Below are 26,596 nucleotides of genomic sequence, written 5' to 3' on the forward strand. Positions count from 1 at the left end.
CCTGCAAACAAATGCTCCCGGGGGCACAGGAGAATGTGGAGCCAGATGTGTTGTTGTCTGTTTGACCAGTGTTGCTGTCTGCTATGTTGCTGTCAATATCTCCTGTAAATATACCTTGGTGGTTGAACCCAGCCTTCTGTTTGGAGTGGTTATTTGCAACTGTCGTGCCTCCTGTGGGACTGCCTTGAGCATTGGCTTCAAGTTTCTGCTGCGCAACCATTTGCATTGCTCTGCTGGAAACTCCTACACTCCACAACAAAAGTATTGCATGCAACACATGCTCTACCAATGCAAGTGCACTGGTGCCAATGTTGGGGAATAGGATTGGGCAATTAATCATGACTAGGTCTGTTGAAATTAATGGGATGTAACTGAGTCAACATTGGACTTCCTTGCCTCCTTGATGTCAAGGGTATTTAGCACTCACTTGATCAGGTGCATCCTTTGCTGGAGTATTTGGTATTTTTCCACTAAGAGACATGTGAAGTGTTTATGACATCGCTGTTTTGATTGCCCTACAATCCCATGAAAGATTTGGAGCAGCATACACTGTTTCCTAAGCCAGTGAGTGAGGACATGGGTTTTAAGCTCATCCCTCAGATAAATCTGTTTAGTCTACTTCTTACCCTTCTGGCTTGAAATCTTCCCTTCTTGACATGAGATGCAGTCATAGCAGCAAAAGGGCTCCCCCTCCTTCACTTTCTTGCTGGAACCAGGAGGGCAGCTCTCAGAACATACAGAATGAGGCTGAACCTAGTCTCCAAATTGAAGAGAGCAATGTTAGTCTTATGAATAATGGGGTTGACATCCTAAAGGTGCTGGGGCATTTTCATATTTTGAGCTGCCTGGGAACTATACTTCCATGTCACTCATCTTGAAGCATGTGGATCAGGTCCAACACATTGGTACTTTTCAATGATTACCACTTGGTTGGAAAAAGAAGGGCTACAGTGATGACTATGTTGCTATGTGCCACATTACTGGAACGTGACAAATCCCAGGTATCAAAATCAGTGTATCCTCTAATCCAGTGTTTCTCAAACTGTGAGGCGTGGCTCCCTGGGGAGGCGCTACAAATGCATAAGGGGAGGCACAGGATGTCCTCTCGCAGCGATACAGTCACACCACTGTTCCTGGGCAGAATACGAGCCCCTCCGTCTTCTGCGCTTTTTTTTTAAAGCAGGAGAAACAGGGGTTGCTCAGCTGCTCCTTCCGAGAGTGACTGCGAGAGTGGCTGCTGCCTCCCCCCCCTTCTCTCCGAAGCTGCCACCTTCTGTGTTCACTGCATGCTGTTTCCAAAGCTCTTGGACTCCAGCTGGCAAATACCAAGCTTGCTCAGTTTGCAGTCCTTGCCCTTACTGACTGTCAGAAAGAAACCCTCGCTGATCCTTGTCTGGTTGGTTCCTAGTTCCCAGCCTGGGATCGCTTCTCATCAAAGTGAAATCTCTCTTTTCAAACCCCTCCCTCTTCTACTCCCCTCTTTCAATCTCCAAACCTTCCTGCTTTCCTCCCCCTCCCCAAATAAAACACTTCCTATTTCACCAGTCACCAGAAGTCTTAAAGTTGTTTCCATGCAGTTGGCAAAGGGGTGGGGGGGAGAGAGACAAGCACACACTTTACTTGGCCAGGAGCAGAAAAAAGGGTATTGTTTTGAAAGTGATTTATTAATCTTGTCATTTGACTGAAGAGGAAAGGCTGTATTTTTAAAGTGATGCATCTTACTATTTGAAGGGAATACTTATCAGCCATTGATGAATTGATTGCTGCTCCTAGTATAGGAGACAAATCAGCCTCCTAACCAAACCCTGGTGGAAGCTGCTGGAAGAATTTAATTTAATTTAATTTAATTAATAAAGGGTTCAATCCTATCCAAGGAGAATGGGAGAAATAACTAGTTGGATTGGGGTCCACGGGGGTGTGCGTGTGTAATGTTGGTCAGACTGGTTGTTCATAAAGTTCATTTGATAAAACAATTCTATTGGTATGCTTACAAAGTTAAAAAAAAAAAAAAAAAAGAGTCCTCCTGGACCAAACAAAATCTACCTACTCCAGCATCCTGTCTCCAACAGTGATCAGCAGCTGATCATTTATAAAGTATATAGATTGCTGTGTATTAATAATATATATTTTAAGATCTGCATTTAATTAATGAGATGATTAATAAAATTAATATTAATATAGTTAATATTTCTGACCACTTCCTATTTAATGATGTCACTTCCAGCCCTCAGGAACATGATGGGGAGCCATGCCAACAGCCACGGGGGTCAAGGGAGACATGGGCCAGTAAAGTTTGAAAACCACTGCCCTAATCTTTAAGATAGAATTAGTCTCTCTCTCTCTCTCTCTCTCTCTCTCTCTCTCTCTCTCTCTCTCTCTGTGTGTGTGTGTGTGTGTGTGTGTGTGTGTGTGATATTCAAAGAGGGTTTCAAAGATGTAAGAAAATTTCTACAACCATAAAATTTTGTTATTCTTATTTGTTTATTAATCTTATAATGACTCATTTTTTGTTATCTGTTGTCCTGCCGCCTGGACGATGGGGCTGCCCACAGCATCTTCCGGACCACACTTGTGGGCTCTCTGCGCATGTGGCCCCCACTGCAGTATGAGGAGCACATGCCCAGTGTGGCTCACAGCAGGTTGTCAGGCTACAACTGACTGCTACTCTTGTGAGAACCAGGAGTGAGATGGCAGCCAGAGGGGGCGAGGCTTCAGCAGCCATCATGGGCCTCATATGGGGCTGGCCAGCCTGCTGGAGAGGAGACTTGCTGGGTGACTTTGAGCTCCAAGTAAGGGAAAAAAAAATAAAAACCAAACAAAACAGTAGCACTGTTTGAAGGAACTTGAAGCAGGGATGCACTAGTCCAGCACAGCTTGACTTGGGTCTCCACCCCCAACTCGACTCTAAAAACAGGTCATAACAGGTGGGATTTCCCAGTCATACACAGTGCTTTGGCAACTCAAAAGACTTGAGTCACAACTCTTTTCCTTTAAAAAGTCAGTCGCGTCTCTGGGGAAAAAAATCGAAGCTGCTGTGTTTTAGAGCATGTTACAGAGTGTGTTTTAGCATTCTCTTTATATACTCCATGCCCATCCCATCAGTAAGGTAGCAGTGCAGAATTGGTTCCTTCCATACCAGTGGCATAGCTAATGATCATGTAGCCCAGTGCCAAGCTCAAAATGTTGCCCCAGAAGTGATGTCACAACCAAAAAGTGATGTCACCCCTGGGCTTTTAAAAAAGTGAAAATTGGGAGGAACTTACCTCCTCCCCCCAGCAGCTCCCCACCCACTTGCTCTGCTGCCTCCACCCAGTCAGTGGCATAGCTAAGGCATCTATCTGCTACCCGTGGTCAAAGAAGATTTGTAGCCCTCCCAGACAAAATCAGATTTAATTAACTAAATAAAAATTGTGCCTCTGATTTGTTTGAGACACTGTGCTGGGTTAAAGAGAGATGGTTATTCTCCCCCTGCTAAATACAAGAGGGGCGCCACTTGTAAAAGTGCCTTTTTACCCCGTTAGCAGGAGTAACAATATTATGACACATGGAAATGAGGGCTGACTCATATTAATGCCTTATTGGTTTCATGTTGAATCATGAAAACATGTCATGGCAACATGTCAATAACATAATAACATGTCATTGGCTCTCAGAACAATCAGTCTCATAGGTCAGTTTTGAGTGAAGAAAATCCACGTTTTGTTCCATAAAGCAGTTGTGTTTTCATTTTCTGGTTATTTGGCCATAACATTTGATAGAATACAGATATTCCAATGCAGTTTGATTGATTGTATTCTGCATTAAATTACCTTTCCAATGATATATAACATGATGGTATTATTCATACATACCAAGATTTTCACAATTTTGGTCACTAGTGTCAAACTCAGTCTGTTGCTCCCCTAAAGCTGTATAAGGTACTGCCCCTGTCTAAAACAGGATCTGGAGAATCTTACCTGGTTAAACCATCTGTGCCAGGTGATGGCGTTCTCATTGACTGTGAATGCCTGGTCTGGATGAGCCCGGGGGTCCACACTCCCAACTTTCACTCGCTGAAAGGATTGGTTGGAGTACACAATCCAGTTCATAATATCAAATCCAGTTACTAATTCCCCATTTTCATCAAAGGAAAAGGTGTCTCCTCCACTGTTGTTAAACGAGACTCCTCTCAGGAAGTGATGGAGCTAGAATGGAAAAGAAATACTAGCAATCCTCCTTTACACAGAACTGAGTTTAATCACAATGGGATAGAAACGCAGACATCTGCTCTGAAAGAGCATGTTTCATTCAGTTTACAGATCTAGCCATGCTTCAGATATTTGAACTAAGCCTAGAATATCACCAAGAAATCATAATGAATTTTGCAGCAGAACGTCTGCTGAAATAAATTTAACTGAATTCTGGAAAATAATCCATAATGAATTTAGACACAACTCTCCAAAAGGGAATTCTATACTTTGGGTATATTGCAGGGGTGTCCAATGTTTTTGGCAGGAGGGCCACATCGTCTCTCTGACACTGTGTCGGGGGCCGGGGAAAAAAATAATTAATTTACATTTAAAATTTGAATAAGTTTACATAAGTTTTCATAAATGAGTATATTAAAGATGAACTTATATGAATGAATGAAGGTCTTGCAATAGCTCAAGGCCCATAAAAGGCTTTGCACAAAGCAAGGCCGGCCTTTCCTTTGCTGCCGCTTCTGCATCACAGACATGAAACAGCAAGCAGTGGAGGGAGCCCTCATCCCACAGTTCACACGAGAGGTCAAACAGTCGCCCTCACGCTGACAGCAGTTGTGTTGGGCCAGTGTGGGCTCCAACAAATCTCCAGAGGGCCAGAGGCTCATTGGAGACTGGGGGCTCCCTGAGGGCCACATTGAGAGGCCTCGAGAGCCACAAGTGGGCCCAGGGCCAGGGTTTGGGCACCCCTGGTATATTGCATATCCTATGCCTTATCCCCCACCCCCAGAACATCTGATGTTGATGAGACAGAGAACTGATCCTGAAATGCTGAACACATAAGAACTTGGAGAAGTCAATATTTTGTTTCTGTTAATTTTGTTTAACGCAAGACATGCAGGAAACATGAGTCTTGTTTTTCTTGATGCTAGCAAACAGCCAGACCAGTAATGTGGCTATTAGAGAACGGAAGGCAAGAAAGTCATTTGAACCACAAAATTGTACTCAACTCCTTCTGGTCAATAACTCCATGGAGTTCATTGATGCAGGTTTGAATGGAGACCTATCCACTCTATTCTGTTCTACTCCACAAATGCAAATGGAGTTGTTAAACCTCCAAAATGCAGATGAATCCTTGCATTCCCAAATCCAACTGGAACATCATGTTTGGTGTGACCATAGCCACAGTGTTTCTGAAACAAAGAGAAGACTTCACACTTCCATTGTCTCACACCGGTGGAATAATTAAGCTCCAATCTAGAATTAATCCAACTAGTTACAGCACCCTCATCTCAGAGGGAAACATGGCAGAACCCAGCAGGGCTCATTGACTAGCAAACGTGGACTTCCTGATTGAGGGCACAATCCTAACCAACTTTCCAGCACTGACATAGCTGTGCCAATGTGGTGTGCACTGCATCCTGCAGCAGGGAGGCAGTCAAGGGGGCCTCCTCAAGGTAAGGGCATGTTTGTTACCTTACCTTGGGGGCTGCATTGTGGCTAAGACAGTGCTGGAAAGTTGGTTAGGATTGCGCCCTGACTCAGTTAACATAAGGAATCCTATAAGATTCTATGGGGCAGAACCCTATAAATATCCTCGGCTTTAGAAACTTCTGTTGTTCATTCCACTGTCCTCCCTTGCTGTCCTTTTGGATCTCTGTTACTTCAACAGGTCAACCACCTTCCAGCCTCCATCTGAGAATCACCTTGCCAGCTGGCACCCAGGATCAGTTACATCCCACAACTCTCTGACCTTGCCATCAAGCCCCACTCCCCAGTGCTACAACAACTTTTAAAGACAGTAAAAGATTTGGGCACACAGATCTTGTGCCCAAAGTATAAGTGGACCATAAGAGGTAACTGATTACCTGCCACAAGTATTGATGCTGAAAATCCAGTCTTTCTTTATCCATTACGGATTTATGTTGGACTCTAGATGAAGTCATGGCATGTAGTGCATGAGCCACAGCATAGACAGCATTATAGATGCTGTAACTGTGGCCAGTCATCCTCATTTCAAAAAAAGGACCAGGAAGGTTCTCCAGCTTCTCCTCCCCTGTGCAAATATCTCCCTTCACTGGACCCAGGACCGAATTTGGGAACACACAAGCAAAAGCCTGTTGCCAGAAGTCCCGGATGAAGCCATCTCCCTTTGCGTTGGAAGGGTTTCTGCTTTCAATGAAATGTTGGAATCCTGGGAGATCATTGGAATGAATTGTGAAAGCGAGAGCACCATTGATTATTTCTGTAGTCCAGTTCCTTTGATAGACAAACGAGGTGAGCTCCATCTGGGCAGTCATGATCCAAACTTTACCATTTGGTTGATTTGTCTCACCTTCCTGTTCTGATAGATATGGCAGCCATCTCAACCACACTATGGAAAAAGATTCTCCAGAAAATAACACTACATTGGCTTTGCTGCTCATGACTCTGTCATGTATTTTTGCCCCCTGATTGAACATGTCATTAATTGCTGTGACAAAAGTAAAGACAGGATAGCTAGCAATGAACGCAAAACAGATGCCATTCTGGGAAAATATTGGAACCACCGTTTTCATAAACCTTTCTCCATTTTCATTATCTACAGCAAGGAGTCCAACCCACGTCCAATGGAAATGCAGAAGTAAAGAAAGGATCCCCACACACTGGAGGTCTTCCTTGGGGACCATTTGATAGAAGGGAAGTCCTGGCGTTTTATCCTTCATCATTGGCACAGGAGCATAAGTGAGCTATGGTGGTTTGGAGTGGGACAGGAACAACAAAATCACTTTTGATCACTCCCATGTATTCAAAGTACTTCAGATATTTTATGTGATCTGTTCTTATTGCCACACTGTAGCATAACTGACATTTGTTGCTCACATACTACAAATGGGAGTGCGAAATGAGTGGGGCGGAGAGAACAGGGAGATGAGATGCTTAAAAATAATGATTCCAAAATAAAGAACTTGATTCCATGAAAAAATTTATTTGCTTAGTTATTCATTTGTTATAAATATCAGCAGACTGTTTCATTAGTGTTTCTATCTCCCATTTGTTCCCATTTCCCATGTCTTTTCACAGGAGACTGGATTGCCAGTGAATGAGAACTTGCCCATTTATGCAACGAACGTGAATGAGAGGGACATAACCCAGAATGTGTCATGCAACTCTGTTTTTCTTTTAAAGGGAAAGCCCAAAAACAAATACGAAAGCAAGCTGGGAGGCTTCCGGGTTTTGCAACTACTATAGGTCCAATCCCAATTGAAAACCAATGGAATGTTTGTCCCTATTAAAATTGTGCACAGAGGTGTGCCATGCGGGTTGCGACCACAATGGGGGTAAAAATCTACTGCCCTTCCTACTCCTCTGCTACAGATTCACCCCATTTTAACCTCCACAATGCACTCCACTGAAAACAACAACAGCATGTTACATGTGATAGTCAATGTTGAGTTTGTTCACAACAGAGCAAAACTATCTAGGCACCCAAAAAACCGAAAAGGTTGCTGAAGAGGAAAGAATCCACATCAGTTTTGGAAAAGGAAGCCTTTCCGTTAGCCATTTCCTGGGGTTCTGGGTGCTTTGATGGTCCAGGCACTCTAGTGAGAGATAAAGACTGTGAACATGAGAAAATGGCTGATGGGAAATAAAAGCAACGGACTCCTGACAATCCTCTGGTCTGAATGGTCTTCATGGGACAGTTGCATGTTTACCTCCACTATGTATTTCTTATATATTTCATATGAATGTCTCAAAAGCTGTCACAGGATTTAGTTAGTGGAAGGGTGGGTTTTCAACACTCTGTTTCATGCCACAGCCCTGATCCAAACTTCTCCCCCTCTCCAATGCTGGTAAAATTCACAGGGAAAGCTTTTGGGATTAAACATCAAGACTTTTCATTCCCATTTGTGGGCTTTTTTGGGTGGGTGGAGGGGAGAAGATGCCAAGGTTTCTAAACAAATAACTCAAATATCATTTTAGTTGTTTCCTGGCATTTAGATTACTAAAGATCACAAGATTACTTTAAATTCTCACATTTTTGTCTCTAGATCCACACATTACTTTAAATCCACACTTTTTTTGCTTCCAACTGGAAGGACAAAGGAAGTGTGGATAAAACATGAAATGTTCATTCACTGTACATGAATGGGTTCCATTCTACCTGTGGAATCTTGTAAATATCCAAGATGGTGGCCACATGAAGGGAGGTCTGTGTATCCAGTCCTCCAATGACTGTTACCAGGTTATTTCTGAACTCACAGATGTAATTGGGGATGAATTGCTCTAGTTTGAATAGAAGTAGCATCATGGCATGGTAAGTTGACTTTGCTGTGAAATAGTTGTCAAAGACTTGGAAGCCCAGGGTGACATTGGGTAAGAGCTGAGGGTTTTCATTGATTTCCTTCACTGCAAATGCCAAGGCCAGGATGTGCTGGTAGTTCTTTGGCACTACACTAGAACAAGAGTTACATTCATTACATTTCAGAAAGAGATTTCACTCATATTTGATTGGTTTTTCTTCAGAACTGTACTGTAATCCATATACTCATATGAATTATATGAATCAAAATCAATCAATGGCGTGACTAAACTCACACATGGATGCTCATGGCAGTGAAATTCTAATCACATGCTAGAGCCATTTTCCACCAACTGTTTCATACAATGAAGCTGAGCTGTAGAGAAAATGGACTTAGAATCAATTGGGAATTATCCCATCTTTGTTTCATGAACAAGTAAAAAATTTAGGTGGTGGGTTTTGTTCCTAATCTTTATAAATTTGGAAATGGCTGAAAAATCAATCCCAGCATGGCAAAGACTGTGATACAGTCTAGCTCAGGTATGTTTATTGTATGTACATGGCCAATTCTTTCCATCTGTATCATGAGATTTATTTCCTCTTTATTGCTTTACTAAAGTAACATCCCCTTAGGGAAGATGTTAAAGAAATAAAAACTTTCATTCCACCACCACTACAACCCATACATTTTAATTCCCTAGATCTTAGGATGCATTTATTTTTCATTGCCTGGAATGGTAGATATGGACCTATGGAAGTGACATGGAAGGTTTTGCTTAACAATGTCTAAATATGATAAAGAGGCCCTTTCTGCCTCTGCTATGTACTCATCTAAAATTCTGCAAAATAGAAAATGGTTGGTGGAGAAAGTGCAAATGGGAGTCATAATATTTTGTGCATAGTGTAAATTGGAATGGCTGTATTGAACAAAAGGGACCATATGAATTCTTAGAACTAGATAACAGAATAATCAAACACTGTTTGGGAAAGGAAAGGTATATATCATTACCATGCATCCCCCCAAAAAATACAGCCGACAACAGGTATGGGATTAAAATGGGCCACTTTATTGAATTACAACAAGAGCAACAAGGCAAAAACAGGGTAAACAATACCCACCCCAAGTGCGGGGTTCTAAGTGGGGGAAACGGCACTAGCCGTCTACGTCCCCCAATCTCATAGGGCATCCACCCGACTCCAGGCGTAGCTCAATTGTTATTAAGCCCGCCTTTCACCGTTGCCTGAAGAGGGTAAGTCAGCCGAACTGCTATGCCTTCAGGTCACCCCTGCAAGGCCCCCAAGTTCAGACAATGGGCTAGCCAGCCTGCCTCCCTGAGCCGGTCAAGCATCTTGAGAGCGGTTCTGGTTCACCCCTGTCCTTGCTGACTTAGATTGGACACCGCGAAGGTCTTCTGCCTACCCCCCCCTCCACTCCTGGAAAGCGTCCATACCTGTCGCTTCCAGGAACAAACTGAACTAGATCTAGCACCTGCGCACTAGATCTAGCCAGTTGTCCCACCCCCTCAGGCCAGCCAGCCAATCAGCTGGCAGCAAGCCCTGCTGCCGACTGATAGGGGAGGAGGCATGGCAATCTTTGCTAGCGCGCCATACAGGCGCACTAGCAGCCTTTATATCCTATCAAGAAACATTTTTCCCCCATGGCCATAAAAAGAAGATGCTTTCTTGAAATGTTTCCTTTGTGCTGATAAATACCTACTTCGAGAAATCCATGGATAAGAACTCCCTCGGTTAATCCTCTTAAAATCAGGGATGTTCTGTGTCACATTTAGTGGGCACTTTACCATATTAAATTTTTCTACTGCCCATTTCAAGAGACCACCATTCCCAGGCTGCAGCTCCTGAACTGCTCTTTTCAGTGATCCGCTCCAACCCCCCACTGAAAATGAAAACACCAAGAAGATACCAATCTTCACTCCTTACTTCACCTCTTCCAACGATGGGGGTGGCGGCTCTTTGGTGAAGTCTGTTGGATCAGAGATGATGAAGCTGTGAGAGGCGATGCCACCAACCACAACATCTCCAGAGAGATGATACTCATGAAGTGGAGAATGTGGGTCCTTCATCATACATTTAACAATGCCAGCCTGGTATACCAGGTGAGGATGTATCAGCATCAATACCACGAATGGTACCATCTCAAGTGCTTTCATCTCTAGATACGGAATAATACACACTGCAATAACAATTGCCTCAATGAAATGCTCAGTGTGCCTAACTGATAATATAAAGGCTGTATTTGTAATGACGTGTAGTATAAGAATCCAGACTGATGGACCCTACTCTGTTCCTTGTCCTTACCCCAAAGTGCTGCCAAGTGCCGTCTATGCCATTATTTTGCTTGAGGCCACAGAAATTCCACAGAGCCTTTCAAGAAGCAACAACGTTAATTGTAATCCTTGAGATAATTAAAGGGGAAGGTCATGGCCAAATACAAGTTGGGCATTCCCTAAGGAGTTGCAGAAGGAAACATGCTAGTTGAATGAAAAATAGTTTCACGCCACTTACAGCCCAATCCTAACTTGCGCCAGAAACAGGTATGCTGGCATGTCTGCACTGTATACAGCGTAAGTTTGGGGCCAAACCAGTGCAGCTTGAGGCAAGGGGATTTGCTTCCCCTTACCCCCGCGACACACGGCAGCAGCGCTAATGGGTTTACTCTGATCTGCACCACCTCAAATCTGAGCAGAACAGAGCAGCCAGAAGCTGCTCTGCACCACCCGGGAACAGAGGTCATGATCCGGCATAACTGCTGGGTCCTGGCCCCTCTTCCACTCCCTGCCTGCCTGCCAGCCCCTAGGAACAATTGCCACCTGCCCTCCTCCTCAGAACGCCTCCTTCTCACCTCCTACCCACCCTCCCCATGCCCTCCCTGGACCCCTGCATCAGCCAAGCTCAGCCAGCACAACTCACCCAACCCCCAGGGCCCGTAGGCAGTGTGGGAAGGCTGGCGCACGTCCATGCACTGGCCTAATTTCCTTCAGAGTGGTGCAAAAGTGCTTTAGTGTGACACTCTTGGGCTGATGCAAGGGACTTACACCAGCCCAACTCCCCCTTTGGATTTCACCCTTAGTTGGATAGGAAGGGATGCTTGGGATCCAAATATCCTACAGCGGAGGAGAAAACTAGACATAACCAAGTATTACTTCTTTGAGAAATTCTTCTTCAGCTGGTTAGTGCATCACCAGAGGTCCTTTTTAGAACATACAAAACATGCACATGTGGAGGGAATCTATTGCATGTGCTGGGAACATGTGCCCATGGCTCAGTTTAGTGGTTTGGTATATTTATTTATCCATTTATTTATTTAAGAAATTTATACCCCGCATTTCCCAAGCCAAAGCAAATGCCCAAAGCAACTTACAGAGCTTTATAATCAAGTACAAAATGTCACAACCAGTAAAAAAAAATCAAATAAGGCATTAAAACATTAATTTTAACATTGTGTGGTGAAAAGCTATATCAAAATAGAGCAAAGAAAAAAGTTTAAGGGGAAAGTGAAAAGAACTTAAAGAGCCAATGGGGAAGCGATAAGTCCAGGGAGGCAGTCAAGTCACCACAGTATATCAGAGATATAGATGGCAAGAATCCACTCAGCAGAAGAGGTATATAAGAAAGAGGGAAGCAAGCTGTGGCACACCTGGTGGGGGGGGGGTCCAGGGGACCATGTAGTCCTGCGATGCAGATGGGTAGGGGAACCATTTACCAACCCCCTGCTCCCGCCTCCTTCCCCCAGAAGGTCTTCTGAGGGCCAGGAAAGATGCCACCCCATCCCTGATCCTTAGAAGGCCTTCTGGAGGCCAAAAACCATCACTTCCGATTGTCAACCAAAAACGAGAAGTGACGATTTTCAGTTCCAAAATCCTTAGAAGGCCTTCTGAGGGTCAGGGAGTGTGCAGTTTCTCTGGCCACCTCTAGGAGGTGGCAGCAGGCATGAGGGGTACACTTCCAGGTGAGGGTTGGCACCACTAGAGGTGTGCCCCCGGGAACCACAGTGGTGTGCAATGCCACTGGAAGCAAGGGTGAAGGTAGAACAACCATAATGTTTTTACTGGGATAATAATACAAGTGCAGTAATGCAGAATGCAACATAAAAACCAATGGAATGTTTCCATAGCCATTCATATGAACAGACCCTAATGTAAGCAGTGCCTGTGTAAAGAGAAAAGCAAGGAAGAAGAGGAAATCCTTAAAAGGGGGATGAGAAATGCCACAAACAAGGAGAGAAAGAAGCAGAGCAAGGATACATGGATGACAGGAGAGTTACCCAGGGAATTGGGGCTGGAAAAGTGAAATCTCTCTGTAAGTAATTAGTCTGCAGAGGCCCTTCCCACAGGATGCTGTGATGGCACCTGAAGGCCCAGATGCTTTTAAAAGTGGACTGGACAGATTTGTGGAGGAAAAGAACATAACAGGTTACAAACCATGATGACCCGATGCAACCTCCATGTTCTAGACGTAGCCTATTTCTGAATGCTAGGTGCAAGGGAGTGGCAACAGGATGCATACATGTCATTGCCTTGAGTGCTCCCTGAGGCATCTGGTGGGCCACTGTGAGATACAAGAATCTGAACTAGACAGACCTGATCCAGCAGGGTTTTTCTTTTGATCTCATATTAAGCAAACACAGTGGCGTCACTAGGATTCGCGTCACCCGGTGTGGGAGGCCTGTGTGTCACCCCATGTAGTGGGCGGGGCAATGCCCCAGGTGGGCGTGGTGATGTACCATCGCCCCACCCCCACTGGTTTTTTTGGCTGTACCTTTTGTTAGAACACAGATATTTCAATGTAGTTTGTTTCATTGCATTCTGCATGAAATTACGCATTGATTGATAGATAACATGGTGGTCTTAATCCTCCAAATTCTGATTTTAGTGATTTTGAAAACTTGTAGAGTCTCACACACACACACCACCCTATGTCAACTTATTAACACCTTATTGCAGCAATTCTCAAACTTTTAGCACTGGGACCCACTTTTTAGAATGACAATCTGTCCAGGACGCATTGGAAGTGATGTCATGGCCAGAAGTGACATCATCAAGCAAATTAAAATAATTATAAATAATTAAGAACATAAGAACAGCCCCACTGGATCAGGCCATAGGCCCATCTAGTCCAGCTTCCTGTATCTCACAGCAGCCCACCAAATGCCCCAGGGAGCACACCAGATAACAAGAGACCTCATCCTGGTGCCCTCCCTTGCACTGGCATTCTGACATAACCCATTTCTAAAATTAGGAGGTTGCACATACACATCATGGCTTGTACCCCATAATGGATTTTTCCTCCAGAAACTTGTCCAATCCCCTTTTAAAGGCATCTAGGCTAGACGCCAGCACAACATCCTGTGGCAAGGAGTTCCACAGACCAACCACATGCTGAGTAAAGAAATATTTTCTTTTGTCTGTCCTAACCCACCCAACACTCAATTTTAGTGGATGTCCCCTGGTTCTGGTATTATGTGAGAGTGTAAAGAGCATCTCCCTATCCACTCTGTCCGTCTCCTGCATAATTTTGTATGTCTCAATCATGTCCCCCCTCAGGCGTCTCTTTTCTAGGCTGAAGAGGCCCAAATGTCTTTCCTCATAAGGAAGGTGCCCCAGCCCCGTAATCATCTTAGTTGCTCTGTTTTGCACCTTTTCCATTTCCATTTAATTTCCATTAAATTAAATTAAAATAAAATAAATAAGGGGGAGTCAGTCCTGTTCCACCAAATGAATCTACTCTGAAGTAAGTCCTATTGTGGTCAATGGGGCTCACTCTCAGGAAAGTGTAGGTAGGATTGCAGCCTGTGAGCCCAAGCCTATGCATGTTTACTCTGAAGTAAGTCCCATAGTGGTCAATGGGGCTTAGTCTCAGGAAAGTGTGGGTAGGATTGCAGCCTGTGAGCCCAATCCCATGCATTTCTACTCTGAAGTAAGCCTCATAGTGGTCAATGGAGCTTACACTGTAATCTGCCTGCAATAACAACCCCCAAAAAGAATCAATGAGATTTCCAGCCCTCCCCAGTGCCCAGTTTAAAGTTCTTCTATTTCAGGCACATCAGAATAAAGACCCACCTGGCTTTGCAAGAGCCAAATAGAAAACTTTCCCCTTACCATTCAAGCCTCTTTTTTTTTGGGGGGGGAGGCTGCCTTCTGGAGCAGCTGCATCGGATGAGGACCCTTCTGGTGTCCTCACATTCCCCTTTGCCTGACCTGACCACCAGCCAAGGCACATCTGACTACTCACAAGTAAACACGACTGTGAGGCTGCTTTGCTTCCCATAGGGCTCCATAGACTGGGAGGGAGGCAGCTGGGAAGGAGGAACCTCCTTCTCCAGTGTTTTTTTGGGCTGCACTCATTGGATGAGGACCATTCTGATGTCCTTGGAACCTCTCAGCCTGCCTTGACTAAGGCAAGTCTGCCTACCCGCAAGTAAATGTGACCACATGGCTTCGTTTAGGGCTCAGACTCGCAGCCGGGAGGGGGGGCTTCTCGGGTGCTTTGGGGGGGCTACATTCATTGGATTGGGACCATTCTGGTATCATTAGATTCCTCTGAGCCTGCCCTTTCCAACGGACTAAGGCAAGTATGCCTACTCATGAGTAAACACGCGATACGGCTCACTTTCACTTCCCATAGGGCTCCATGTATTTTTCCTTCCGGTTTTTTGGCCATAATCTTTGAACGAAATGACCAATTTCAATTCTGTTTATTGCACTGTACTCTGCTGCCATTCCACATCCAACAGTGTATGGCATGACACGGTAGCTCCTAACCCCGTGATGTTTGTGCATCCTCCCCAGGGCGTGTCACCTCCCCAGCGTGTCACCTGGTGCGGCCTGCACCCCCTGCACCCCCTCCAGCGATGCCAGTGAGCAAACATCAGAGGAAGCACCAGAACCATTTGTTTGTGTACTGTTTGTGTACAGTTTATGGAGAATCTGCAGTCGACAGAAGTACGGTTAGTCGCTGGGCACAGAGGGTGAGGCCATTAGAAGGCGGTTCGGCAGAGCTCCAAGATTTGCAGCGTTCGGGGCGGCCATCCACGGCTGTCACACCTGACAAGACGCAGCTTGCTGATGTGCTCATTCGCGAGGACCGACGCATAACGACTAGGCAGTTGGCGCTGAAGCTGTCAATCAGGAAAGGAAGTGTGGATGCAATCATCCGTGCTCTTGATTACTCAAAAGTGTGTGCATGATGGGTTCCATGCTGTCTTACGGTGGACCACAAATCTCTCAGAAAAAACATTTCTTCTGAGTTGCTGAAACGTTTTGAAGATGAGGGGGAAGCGTTCTTGTCCAGGATTGTGACAGGTGATGAAACCTGGGTTCACCATTTTGAGCCGGAAACAAAATGACAGTCGATGGAATGGCGTCATCCTCAATCTCCACAGAAGAAAAAATTTGAAGCAACTGCTTCCGCCGGTAAGGTCATGATCACTGTGTTTTGGGACTGTGAGGGCGTCATACTCATTGAAGTGATGCCAAGAGGCAGCACCATTAATTCTGAAGCTTATGTGAAGACATTAACCAAACTCAAGAAGCGCTTCCAGCGACTTCGGTGCCATAACAACCCAGTTGAATGTTTGATTCAACATGATAACGCTCAGCCTCACACAAGTTTGAGGACTTTGGAACACATCACTAAACAGGGTTGGACTGTGTTACCCCATCCACCCTACAGCCCTGACCTAGCTCCCTCAAACTTCCACTTGTTTGGGCCATTAAAGGATGCCATTCACGGAAGACATTTTGAGGATGACGAAGAGGTGATTCGCACAGTGCAGAAATGGCTTCGTGACCAGAACAAGGAGTGGTACCGACAGGGCATACATGCCCTTGTGTCTCGCTGGAGGAAGGCCATAGAACTGGACGGAGATTACATAGAAAAATAGGGAGTGTAGCAGAAACATCATTCTTTCTTGTGTGTAAGTTTCATTGTGTTCAATAAATAATTGTTGAAGAAAAAATGTGGTGTATTACTTTCTGGGCGACCCTCGTAATTTCTTTTCTTTTAATATCTGCAACAATGAAAGCTCAGTAATACTGGCACCAATGATGGGGATTGGATGGGGCAATTAGTCATGACCAGGTCTATTGAAATTCATGTAACTGAGTCAACATGTAACTGGGATATAACGGGCAGCCTCCGCCTCACCCTCTCTCCACCCTCTGCCTGCTTCCCCCCTCCACAGAATGCCTCCTCCCCAACTAACACCTGCTCCCACTTACTGTGCTGCAGCTCAAAGGTCCGTGCTAGCACGGGTGCTCGCCTGGCGGTAAGGCTCACAAACGTGCCTTATGGCACGTGTGCGACAGAGTGCGCCTGCGGTAAGCCAGAGTGTCGAGTCTGGGATTGGGCTCTGAGTCAACAATGGACTTCCTTGCCTCCTTGATTTCAAGGATATATAGGATTCACTTGATCAGGTTTGTCCATTTGTGGAGTCTTTGGTATCGTTCCACTATCAGACCTGTGACATGCTCATGACACTATTTTGATTGCCCCATAGTCACTTGAAAGATTTGGAGCAGCATGTGCTATTCCTTAAGTCAATCAGGGCGGAAATGGGTTATTAGCTGATACGTCAAATAAATTTCTGCAGTCTACGTCTTACCCTTCTGACTTGCAATCTTCCCTTCTGGACATGGGGTGCAGTCATAGCAGCAAAATGGCTTCCCTTCCTTCACTTTCTTCCTGGAACCGGGAAGGCAGCTCTCAGAACATACAGAAAGAGGCTGTACCTGGTCTCCAAACAAAAGAGAACATGGGTAACCTTGTGAATAATAGTGGCGGTATTGTAAAGATTCTGGGGCATGTTCATTTCTCAAGTCACACGGGAGCTGTTATTCCATGGCTTCCGTCATATGACCACATTGGTCAGATCTCAGATCTGCCTGCTTATAGTCTTTCTGTGATTCTCAGGGTGGTATTGGATGAAACTGTCAGAAGAATAAAACAATCTCCCTCATAGTTTTGATATCTGACAGAGGGGCTCGTAGACAGCCCTTGGCATTTTATTTATTTAAAATGTTTCTATTATTGTTATGTTTTAAAAATATGTTTTAATAATATAAATGCCAAGAGTCCAGACAATGAAAAGCAACTATATGGGACACAATCCACTCAATGTCTTGCTACTGAGCATTATTCATCTCCCATCTCCTTCTCATGATGAGAGAAAAACAGAACTGGGTGTGAGAAATGATGCTACGGAATTACCATCCCTTTCTAATTTCAAGACATTATTGATGTTGGGCACATCATTTCTCTACTGGGGTCGCACAAGGGTGCCTCATCAGAAGTGTTGTGTTCAACACTAATGGAATTAGTGTCCCAGCAGCACAAACCCCTTTGTGGCTGTCGCAAAAGGTTTCACACCGTATTGCTCAACATGGCCTCCGCTGCAAGCAGTAATCATCCGTGGATGTGTAGCCCTTCAAAGACACCTGGCCTTGTCAGGGGGTTAGCATGGGAGGCAGTATCTGGGACAGGGTGAAGAGTGGACCGAGGCCAGGAAGGGGCTGGTATTAGTGACAGTGGCAAAGCCAATATCTTTACTCCTTCCTGGCCTCAATCCACCTTCCTGGGTCCAGATAGACGTGTACCAGCTAAATCAATGCCAAAAGTCCAAGTAGAACCAGTGGGATAGCAATTACCCCACGGGCAAGAGAACAAAAGAGACATCTAGGATTGCCCTCACACTCCAGTGCAATTGTTGCCTTGGGGGGGGGGGATAGATTGTGATAGGGTTGGGCAGTTAAGGTACAAAACATACCTTATGCAAAAGTTTGCCAGATATAGCTGACATTATCTGTACAAAAACAGAAGAAGGATGGTTTCCATACATATCTATTTCAACAACTGTCTACTCTTGTGGTCTCTAACAAGGACATTAATCTATAACCATATGTGTTTAAATCTATTGTATGAATTATTTCCTGTTTCTCTGAGCATTTTTTTTTATGTCTGTTTAATCACAGACACTGTTCATCACATCTTAGATAAGCACTCCAAAATGGATGGTGTGGTCTTACCATCCCATTTGGTAACAGTTATCATTTGGGCGGCACTTCATAATTTCCTACAAGGTCCTATACTGATGTGGCTAGCATGGAGTCCAGGACATGAACATGGCAGATCCCAGATATCCAGATATCCACCTCATCTCTCTGTATTATAATGCCAGGAAACAAAAAATGAGTGATGAATCTTAAAGAAGAAAATGAAGCAGAAGAAGCGGTGAGAGGATGATTTCCCCTTAAATGGAACTGAGGAATGGTTCAAATAGTAAGGTCTGCAGCCGCATTCACTGTCTGATTAGTTACTAGTAGCAGTATTGTCTAAATCAGTCCAGTATGGCAAAATTCTGGCGAGGGGCAGGCAACCTGTGAGTGGATAAGCTTACTCTGGTCTATGCACCACCACACAACTCTCCATCCCTGATCCAGCTGTGAAAAGAAGGTAAGAAGCATTCTATAAGTGCAAGTTACTCTGCTTGTCTAAAAGCTGTGCTGGAGGAACCTACCTGGTTAAACCATCTGTGCCATTTGATGGCATTCACACTGATGGTGAATGCCTGGTCTGGAGGCGCCTGGGGATCCACACTCCCAACTTTCACTCGCTGAAAGGATTGGTTGGAGGAAACAACCCAGTTGATGATATCGAGTCCAGCGACCAACTCCCCGTTTTCATCAAAGGAAACTATGTCCCCTGCACTGTTGTTAAATGAGACCCCTCTCAGAAAGTGATGGAGGTGGAGTGGAAAGGAAACAGCAGAGTTTAGAAAAGAGTCTGCACAGCACTGTATTGAATGCTTCACACTGAGATAGAAACATCTACTCTGAAAGATCGCACGTTTCAGTTTGTTTACACATCTAACCATGCTTGAAATGTTAGTGCTCAACTCAGATTAATGCCAAGAAGTCACATGGCATCTTGCAGCCGCTGTCAGTTGAAATCAATATACTTTAAGTGTGTTATGGAAAGTAATCCATAATGGAGCCAGACAGCACTCTCCCAAAAGGATATTCCGTGCTTTGGAAATAATTGCAGACATGGTCCTATATCATCAGATCACCCACTGAACATCTGGTGTTGATGGGACACAGAACAGACCCTCAGATATTCTTCATAGAGCTTAGAGAAGTTCGTGTTCTCTAACTTCTCCCTCTTAATGCCCTCTCCTGGGAGGGTTCTTACGGTATCTAGATCCCAAGCCATTGGAGATTTCAGGGTGATGCTCAGAACTTTTCATTGAGTCTGGAAATGAATTCATAACCTCTGAAGATTATAAGATGTGATCCAAGCTACGGCCCTACTTGAAACTCTGGTTGCCACAGAATACATCATATTACGTTATGTACGAGGAACTTATTAGAACAGTTTAAACTGGATACAACTGAAGTCACTATGGGTGCAATCCTAACCCCTTATGTCAGTTCTTTCCAGCACTGACATAAGGGCAATGCAGCTCTGAGGTAAGGGAACAAATGTTCCCTTACTTTGAGGAGGCCTCCATGAGTGACACCCAACCGCAGGATGCAGCACACGTCCCATTGGCACTGCTATGCCAGCGCTGGAGAAAACCGACATAAGGGGTTAGGATTGCGCCCTAACTGAAACAGGTCTAGTATCTCTAGCAAGGGCCTCAGCCCACATTTCTGGCTATTGTCATTAGCTGGCTATCTAAGGAGAACCCAGGTGTGGTAGTATGCCCATAATGCCAACCTGGTCCCTTAGAAGTGGTGTAGCTTTATCCAGAGTGTCATCTGGATAGAGTGGCGTCATCAATGTGTGGATGCCGCTTCAGTCCAAATCTCGGGAAGACTTCATCTTGAGGTTTCATATAGATGTTAAAGATCATGGGAAGCGGGAGGGTAAATGTGAAATATTTTGGAAATCCAAGAAACCCTGGGAGTGTAAGAGCTAGAAGGTCTCCTCCTGGCACTAAGAATACATGAGAATAAGTGCTGGGAAGGCACCAGAAAGACAGCAAAGGCCTTCCTGTCAGCAATCTTTACTGTCATTTACAACAGGTAGCACTGGTGCAGTGGCTGTTGTGCTGGCACTGTCAACCCACAGAACTGAGCCATAAATCCCTTTGCTGGATACATTTTACCTTCAGGGTGCAGTTTAATCTTCTCATCTTTACCTTCAAAGCCCCCAAAGACTTTCCGGTAGTAGTTGGCAACCTTCAGTCTCAAAAGACTATGGTATTGCGCTCTGAATGGTGGTTCTGGAACAGTGTCTAGTGTGGCTGAAAAGGCCGATTCGGGAGTGACAATCCCTTCCACACTGGGAGCAAGTGCAGTCTGTCCCTGGTCTGTCTCCCTGCCTGTGGGCTTTCCTTCTTTGCCTCTTTACCTCAGCCTGTTGGCCAAGTGTCTCTTCAAACTGGGAAAGGCCATGTTGCACAGCCTGCCTCCAAGCGGGCCGCTCAGAGGCCAGGGTTTCCCACCTGTAGAGGTCCACTCCTGAGGCCTTCAGATCCCTTTTGCAGATGTCCTTGTATCGCAAGGAAATCCAGTATAGAAGACTTTCCAGTACAGAAGATTTTCCAGTATAGAAAGAAAAGACCTCTTGAATTTCCCCACAAATACATTGAAATTATTTGAGTGGCAACACAGAATTATCTTGTGACTGGGCTTTACTATGAAAACTATAGAAGACTGGGTCCTGTTGCTACATCCAGGGACCTGGACCACAAAACATTGTCCAGCAAATTTACCTGCCACAACTGTTGATGCTGAATCTTCAGAACCCCTCCATCCGTCATTGCTTTGTGATGGAGTCTACCTGAGGACATGGCTTGTAAGGCATGGGCCACAGCATAGACAGCATTGTAGATACTGTAACTGTGGCCCGTCATGCTCATTTCAAAAAAGGGTGCAGGAAGGTTCTCCAGCTTCTCCTCCCCTGTGCAAATATCCCCCTTCACTGTAACCAGGTCTGAATCTGGGAACACACAAGCAAAGGCCTGTTGCCAGAAGTCCCTGATAAAGCCATCTTCCTTTGTGTGGGAAGGGCTTCTGCTCTCAATGAAATGGTGAAATCCTGGTAAAATATTGGCATGAATTTTGAAAGAGAGAGCACCATTGATGATTTCGGTAGAAGAATTCCTTTGATAGACAAATGAAGTGAGCACCACTTGGGCTGTCATGATCCAAACTTTACCATTTAGTTCTCTTCTCATGTCATCTTTGTCTACCAGATATGGTAACCATCTCAGAAATGCCATGGAGTAGGAGTCTCCATTGCCCAAAATAACACTTGCTTTACTACTTATGATTGTCTCACGTATTTCCATCCCCTGAACCCACACGTCTTCTATTTCAGAGGCAAAAGAATAAACAGGAGCTCTGGCAGTGAATTCAAGACAGATGCCTCTCTGGGAAAGCATTGGAACCACCATTTGCATAAACCTTTCTCCATTATCGTTATCCATATTAATGAGTCCAATCCATGTCCAACCAAAATGTAGAAGTAAAGAGCAAATTCCCACATACTGAACATCTTCCTTGGGGACCATCTGATAGAAGGGAAGTCCTGGGGTCTTCTCATTCATCACTGGAGCTGGACCATAAATGAGCTACAGAGATGTTGGAGGTGGAACAAAAACCATCAGCATTTGAACTTCAGCTCCAAGTGTTTGAAGACATTCAGGCCCAAATCCTAATCCAGTTTCCAGCACTGGCATAGCGGTACAAATGGGACATGTGCTGCATCCTGCATTTGGGGGGCACTCACAGAGTCTCCTCAAAGTAAGGGAATGTTTGTTTCCTTATCTTGGAGCTTTGCTCTTATGTCATTGCTGCAAAGTGGGTTAGGATTGCGCCCTTAGATATACAGGTATGTGCCACTTAACAATGGACCACATAACAACAGACCGTATATATCACTGTGGTCAAAACACAACAAAAATATTCATAAAGTATTCCTATTTATTTCAGCATGAAGAGCTACTATGACATTCAGAATTATACAAGAATTTCTTATTAGAGACTCATATTCAGAGTTCTGTTCATCATGATTAGTTGCCCTCTGTCAAGGAAAGAAATGAAGTTTGTCCAGTTACTTCATATCCATCAGTTTGTGTCTCCAGGCAAAAAATGTCCAGCCTGCAAGGACAAAGGAAGTGTTACATTCCCATTCTCTGTGCAACAACATGGATATCTTACCTGTGGAATCTTGTAGATATCAAAGAACGTGGCCACATATAGTGAGGTCTGGGCATCCAGTCCTCCAATAATTGCTATCAAGTCATGCTGGAACTCACAAATGTAATTGGGGATGAATCTCTCCAGCTTGGACAGAAGTAGCATTGTGGCATGGTAGGTTGACCTTGCAGTGAAATAGTTGTCATAGATCTGAAAGCCCAAGGTGACATTGGGCAAAAGCTGAGGGTTTTCATTGATCTTCTTGATCGCAAATGCCAAAGCCAGGATGTGCTGGTAATTCTTAGGCACTACACTAGAACAAGAGTTTTGTACCATTTCAGAAGGAGATTTCATACATACTTAAATGACTTTTTCGTATCCCATATATTCATGAATTATGAGAATCAAAATTGTTGTGTGGTATGACTTACGTCACACATGTATACGCATAGCAAGGATGTTCTAATCATGTCATAGAGTCATTTCTCACCAATCACCTCATACACACAATTAAATTAAGCTGTAGAAAATATGAAATCAGAACAAATTGGGACTTGTCCCATCCTAATGAGGAATGAGGAAAGGATCGAGGAGATGGTGGTTTTCATTCCCACAATGCAAAGCAGATGAAACAAAGTCTACTGTATTTAAAGCCAAATGACAGAAGCGTCAATAAGGATAGAGACGGAGAACTAGGAAGTGTCTTTTCTGAAGATTGGACATGACTGAAAAATCAGTCCCAGCAAGGCGGTCAGACAAGAACTTGGGATAGAGAACCTTTCAGGGCAACATAAGAAGAGCCCTGCTAGGAGAGACTAAGGTCCTGTTTAGTCCAGGATCTTGTTCACCTCAATGACCAATCAGACGCATTTGGCAAGCCTAAGAACAGGACATGCAGACAATTCTCCTTCTCCCGTCACGGCTTCCTAGCAGTCTTGTATGCGAGGATTTAGAGTCAATCCTACCTAAATCTCTCAGCGCCAATGCAGTTGTGCCAGCGATGCAAATGTTGAATCCTGCAGGGGAGCTGCTTGTCCAGGAGGCCTCCTCAAGGTATGAGATCATTTGTTCCCTGGCCCAGGGCGAGTTTCCACTGCCAAAATGGGTCAATTTCTATCTGCACCACCGCATTGGCTGGCACAATTCTGAGTGAGGTTGGGGATGTTGACTGCTACCTGAGATACTGTCCCCTTCCTGACCGCAATACACCCCCCCTGCCCTGGTCTCCATCCCATTCATTCCCTCCCCATTCCCCACACCCAACCATCCACACCAACTGACCAGGACAGGGGCTTTTCTGGTGGACACTGGTGCACATCCGCTCGCTGCTTCTGGCCTGACTGCACTGACCCCAATCATTGGACCAACCTAGCAGCAGGAAGGTGAAGACAGGCACTATTCTTTAATTTTTCCCTTGCTCATGGCAGCAAAATCCCCCCCTTCAGCGATTGTCTGTGTCAGAAGTACTGAGAAACCTATGGTTGTGTGACAAGGTCAGTTGCATAGGCTGAGTGCCCTGCCTCTGCCCCATCATCCCATGGCAGGCCATAGCAGTCTCATCAGGTCACCATTTCCCATTTTAAAAACATGTAAATGAGTGGCAATCACTACGTCCTGAAAGAGGGAATTATGTACCTAAGGAGGGACAATGCGGTGAAATAATTCCTTTTGCCTGGCCTGATTCTCCTGCCAATCCATTTTCCTGGATGAACACTGTTCTAGCATTATGAGAGAGGAGAAAACCTTTTCTCCACAACATGCATCATTCTCCACATGCATCAGTAAATAAATAACAGAATAATCACACAGAAGTTGGTAGAGGAAAGGAATGCACTCATATCATGATTCCTCCCCCCCCTCCCAAATGTGCTAAAAAGATAATTCTTTCTCGGAGCATTTCCTTACTCAGAAAAAGAATACCAAGAATCCACTGGGCAGTGAGGTGGCTATGTTTGCAGATGACACCAAACCTTTCCGAGTGGTGAAGACCAGAAGTGATTGTGAGGAGGTCCTGAATGATCTCTCCAGACTGGCAGAATGGGCAGCAAAATGGCAGATGCGCTTCAATGTCAGTAAGTGTAAAGTCATGCACATTGGGGCAAAAAATCAAAACTTCACATATAGGCTAATGGGTTCTGAGCTATCTGTGACAGATCAGGAGAGAGATCTTGGGGTGGTGGTGGACAAGTCAATGAAAGTCAACCCAATGTGCGGCAGAAGTGAAGAAGGCCAATTCCATGCTGGGGATCATTAGAAAAGGCACTGAGAACAAAACAGCTCATATTATAATGCCGTTGTACAAATCGATGGTAAGGCCAAACCTGGAGTATTGTGTCCAGTTCTGGTCGCCGCATCTCAAAAAGGACATAGCGGAAATGGAAAAGGTGCAAAAGAGAGCGACTAAGATGATTACGGGGCTGGGGCACCTTCCTTATGAGGAAAGGCTACAGTGTTTGGGCCTCTTCAGCCTAGAAAAGAGACGCCTGAGGGGGGACATGATTGAGACATACAAAATTATGCATGAGAAGGATAAAGTGGATAGAGAGATGCTCTTTGCACTCTCACATAACACCAGAACCAGGGGACATCCAATAAAATTGAGTGTTGGGAGAGTTAGGACAGACAAAAGAAAATATTTTTTTACTCACCGTGTGGTTGGTCTGTGGAACTCCTTGCCATAAGATGTGATGACGGCATCTGGCTTGGATCCCTTTAAAAGGGGATTGGACAAGTTTCTGGAGGAAAAATCCATTACGGGTTACAAGCCATGATGTGTATGTGCAACCTCCTGATTTTAGAAATGGGCTATGTCAGATGCAAGGGAGGGCACCAGGATGCAGGTCTCTTGTTATCTGGTGTGCTCCCTGGGGCATTTGGTGGTGCCGCTGTGAGATACAGGAAACTGGACTAGATGGGCCTATGGACTGATCCAGTGGGGCTGTTCTTATGTTCATGAGTAAGATCTCCCTTAGTGAATACTTTGAGAATAAGGAGCAAAGATTTCCCATGTCACAAGTGTGTGGACTATTAAGCCATTTCTGCCCAACATTGCATAGATGCAACAGGGACCAAATGTGTATACCTGTGGGCTGGGCAGAAATGGGTTAAATTGTTCAACCTCCCAGCTCAAGAGGCCAATATTCACAGGTTGCAGCTCCTGAATGGCTCTTTTCAGTGATCGAGTCCAACTCTCCACTGCATCTGAAAACACCAAAATAACAATGTTAACTCCTTACTTCACCTCTTCCAGCAATGGTGGAGGAGGCTCTATGGTGAAATATATGGAATCAGCAAGGATGAAGGCATGAGAGGCAATACCACCGACCACATATTCTCCGGAGCGTTGATACTCATGAAGTGGTGGGTGAGGATCATTTACCATGCAGTTAAGAACGTGAGCCAGGTATACTAGGTGAGGACATATCAGCATCAATACTTCTAACAGAACCATCTCAAGCACAGAACAACACACACCACAATGACAAATGGCCTGAATGGAATGCTCAGTCTGTCTACTGATAAAGTCTGTATTTATAATAAGGAAAAGTACAATGATTTAGACTGGTGAATGCCTCCCCGTGTTTACCCAAACCCCTAAATGCTGCTAAGTTCCATCTCTTGCAGACTGTGCAATTTAGTTTTCTTGTTACCACTGAAATTCCACAGATTGCACTCCAAGGAGCAGCAATATAAATTATAGACCTTGACAAAACAGAAGGCGAAGATCATGGCTGTTTTGAAGTTAGGCATTCCCTAAGGAGTTGGAGAAGGAACCATGATTGCTGCATCATCAAAAAGTTCACCTTTGCTTAGCTGGATAGGAAGGGGCATTTGGGATCCAAATAACCTAAGTAGGAAGAGGACATGAGAGCAGTGGTTCCCAAACTGTGGGTCGGGACCCATCAGTGGGCCGTGATCCAATTTTTGGTTGGCCGCAGAACTGACAGGCTGACAGTTTACAAAAGAAA

At 44.8% G+C, this 26,596-nt stretch overlaps 1 protein-coding gene across 1 annotated transcript in view; it reads right to left on the reverse strand.

Annotated features, from left to right (window-relative positions):
* Positions 1-26,010, reverse strand: part of LOC136653385 (vomeronasal type-2 receptor 26-like) — a 47,154-nt gene extending 21,144 nt beyond the window's left edge. Inside the window, exons 1-8 of the mRNA XM_066630289.1 lie at positions 25,865-26,010; positions 22,650-22,941; positions 21,978-22,060; positions 21,769-21,830; positions 21,200-21,426; positions 18,998-19,093; positions 10,405-10,568; positions 8,424-8,617 (exon numbers count right to left, since the gene is read on the reverse strand). Coding sequence (XP_066486386.1) covers positions 8,424-8,617; positions 10,405-10,568; positions 18,998-19,093; positions 21,200-21,426; positions 21,769-21,830; positions 21,978-22,060; positions 22,650-22,941; positions 25,865-26,010 — 1,264 coding nt within the window. The remainder of the gene's footprint in view (positions 1-8,423; positions 8,618-10,404; positions 10,569-18,997; positions 19,094-21,199; positions 21,427-21,768; positions 21,831-21,977; positions 22,061-22,649; positions 22,942-25,864) is intronic.
* Positions 26,011-26,596: the final 586 nt, after the last annotated feature.

The sequence above is a fragment of the Tiliqua scincoides genome, chromosome 5 (genome assembly GCF_035046505.1).
Source record: "Tiliqua scincoides isolate rTilSci1 chromosome 5, rTilSci1.hap2, whole genome shotgun sequence".
Taxonomy (NCBI): domain Eukaryota; kingdom Metazoa; phylum Chordata; class Lepidosauria; order Squamata; family Scincidae; genus Tiliqua; species Tiliqua scincoides.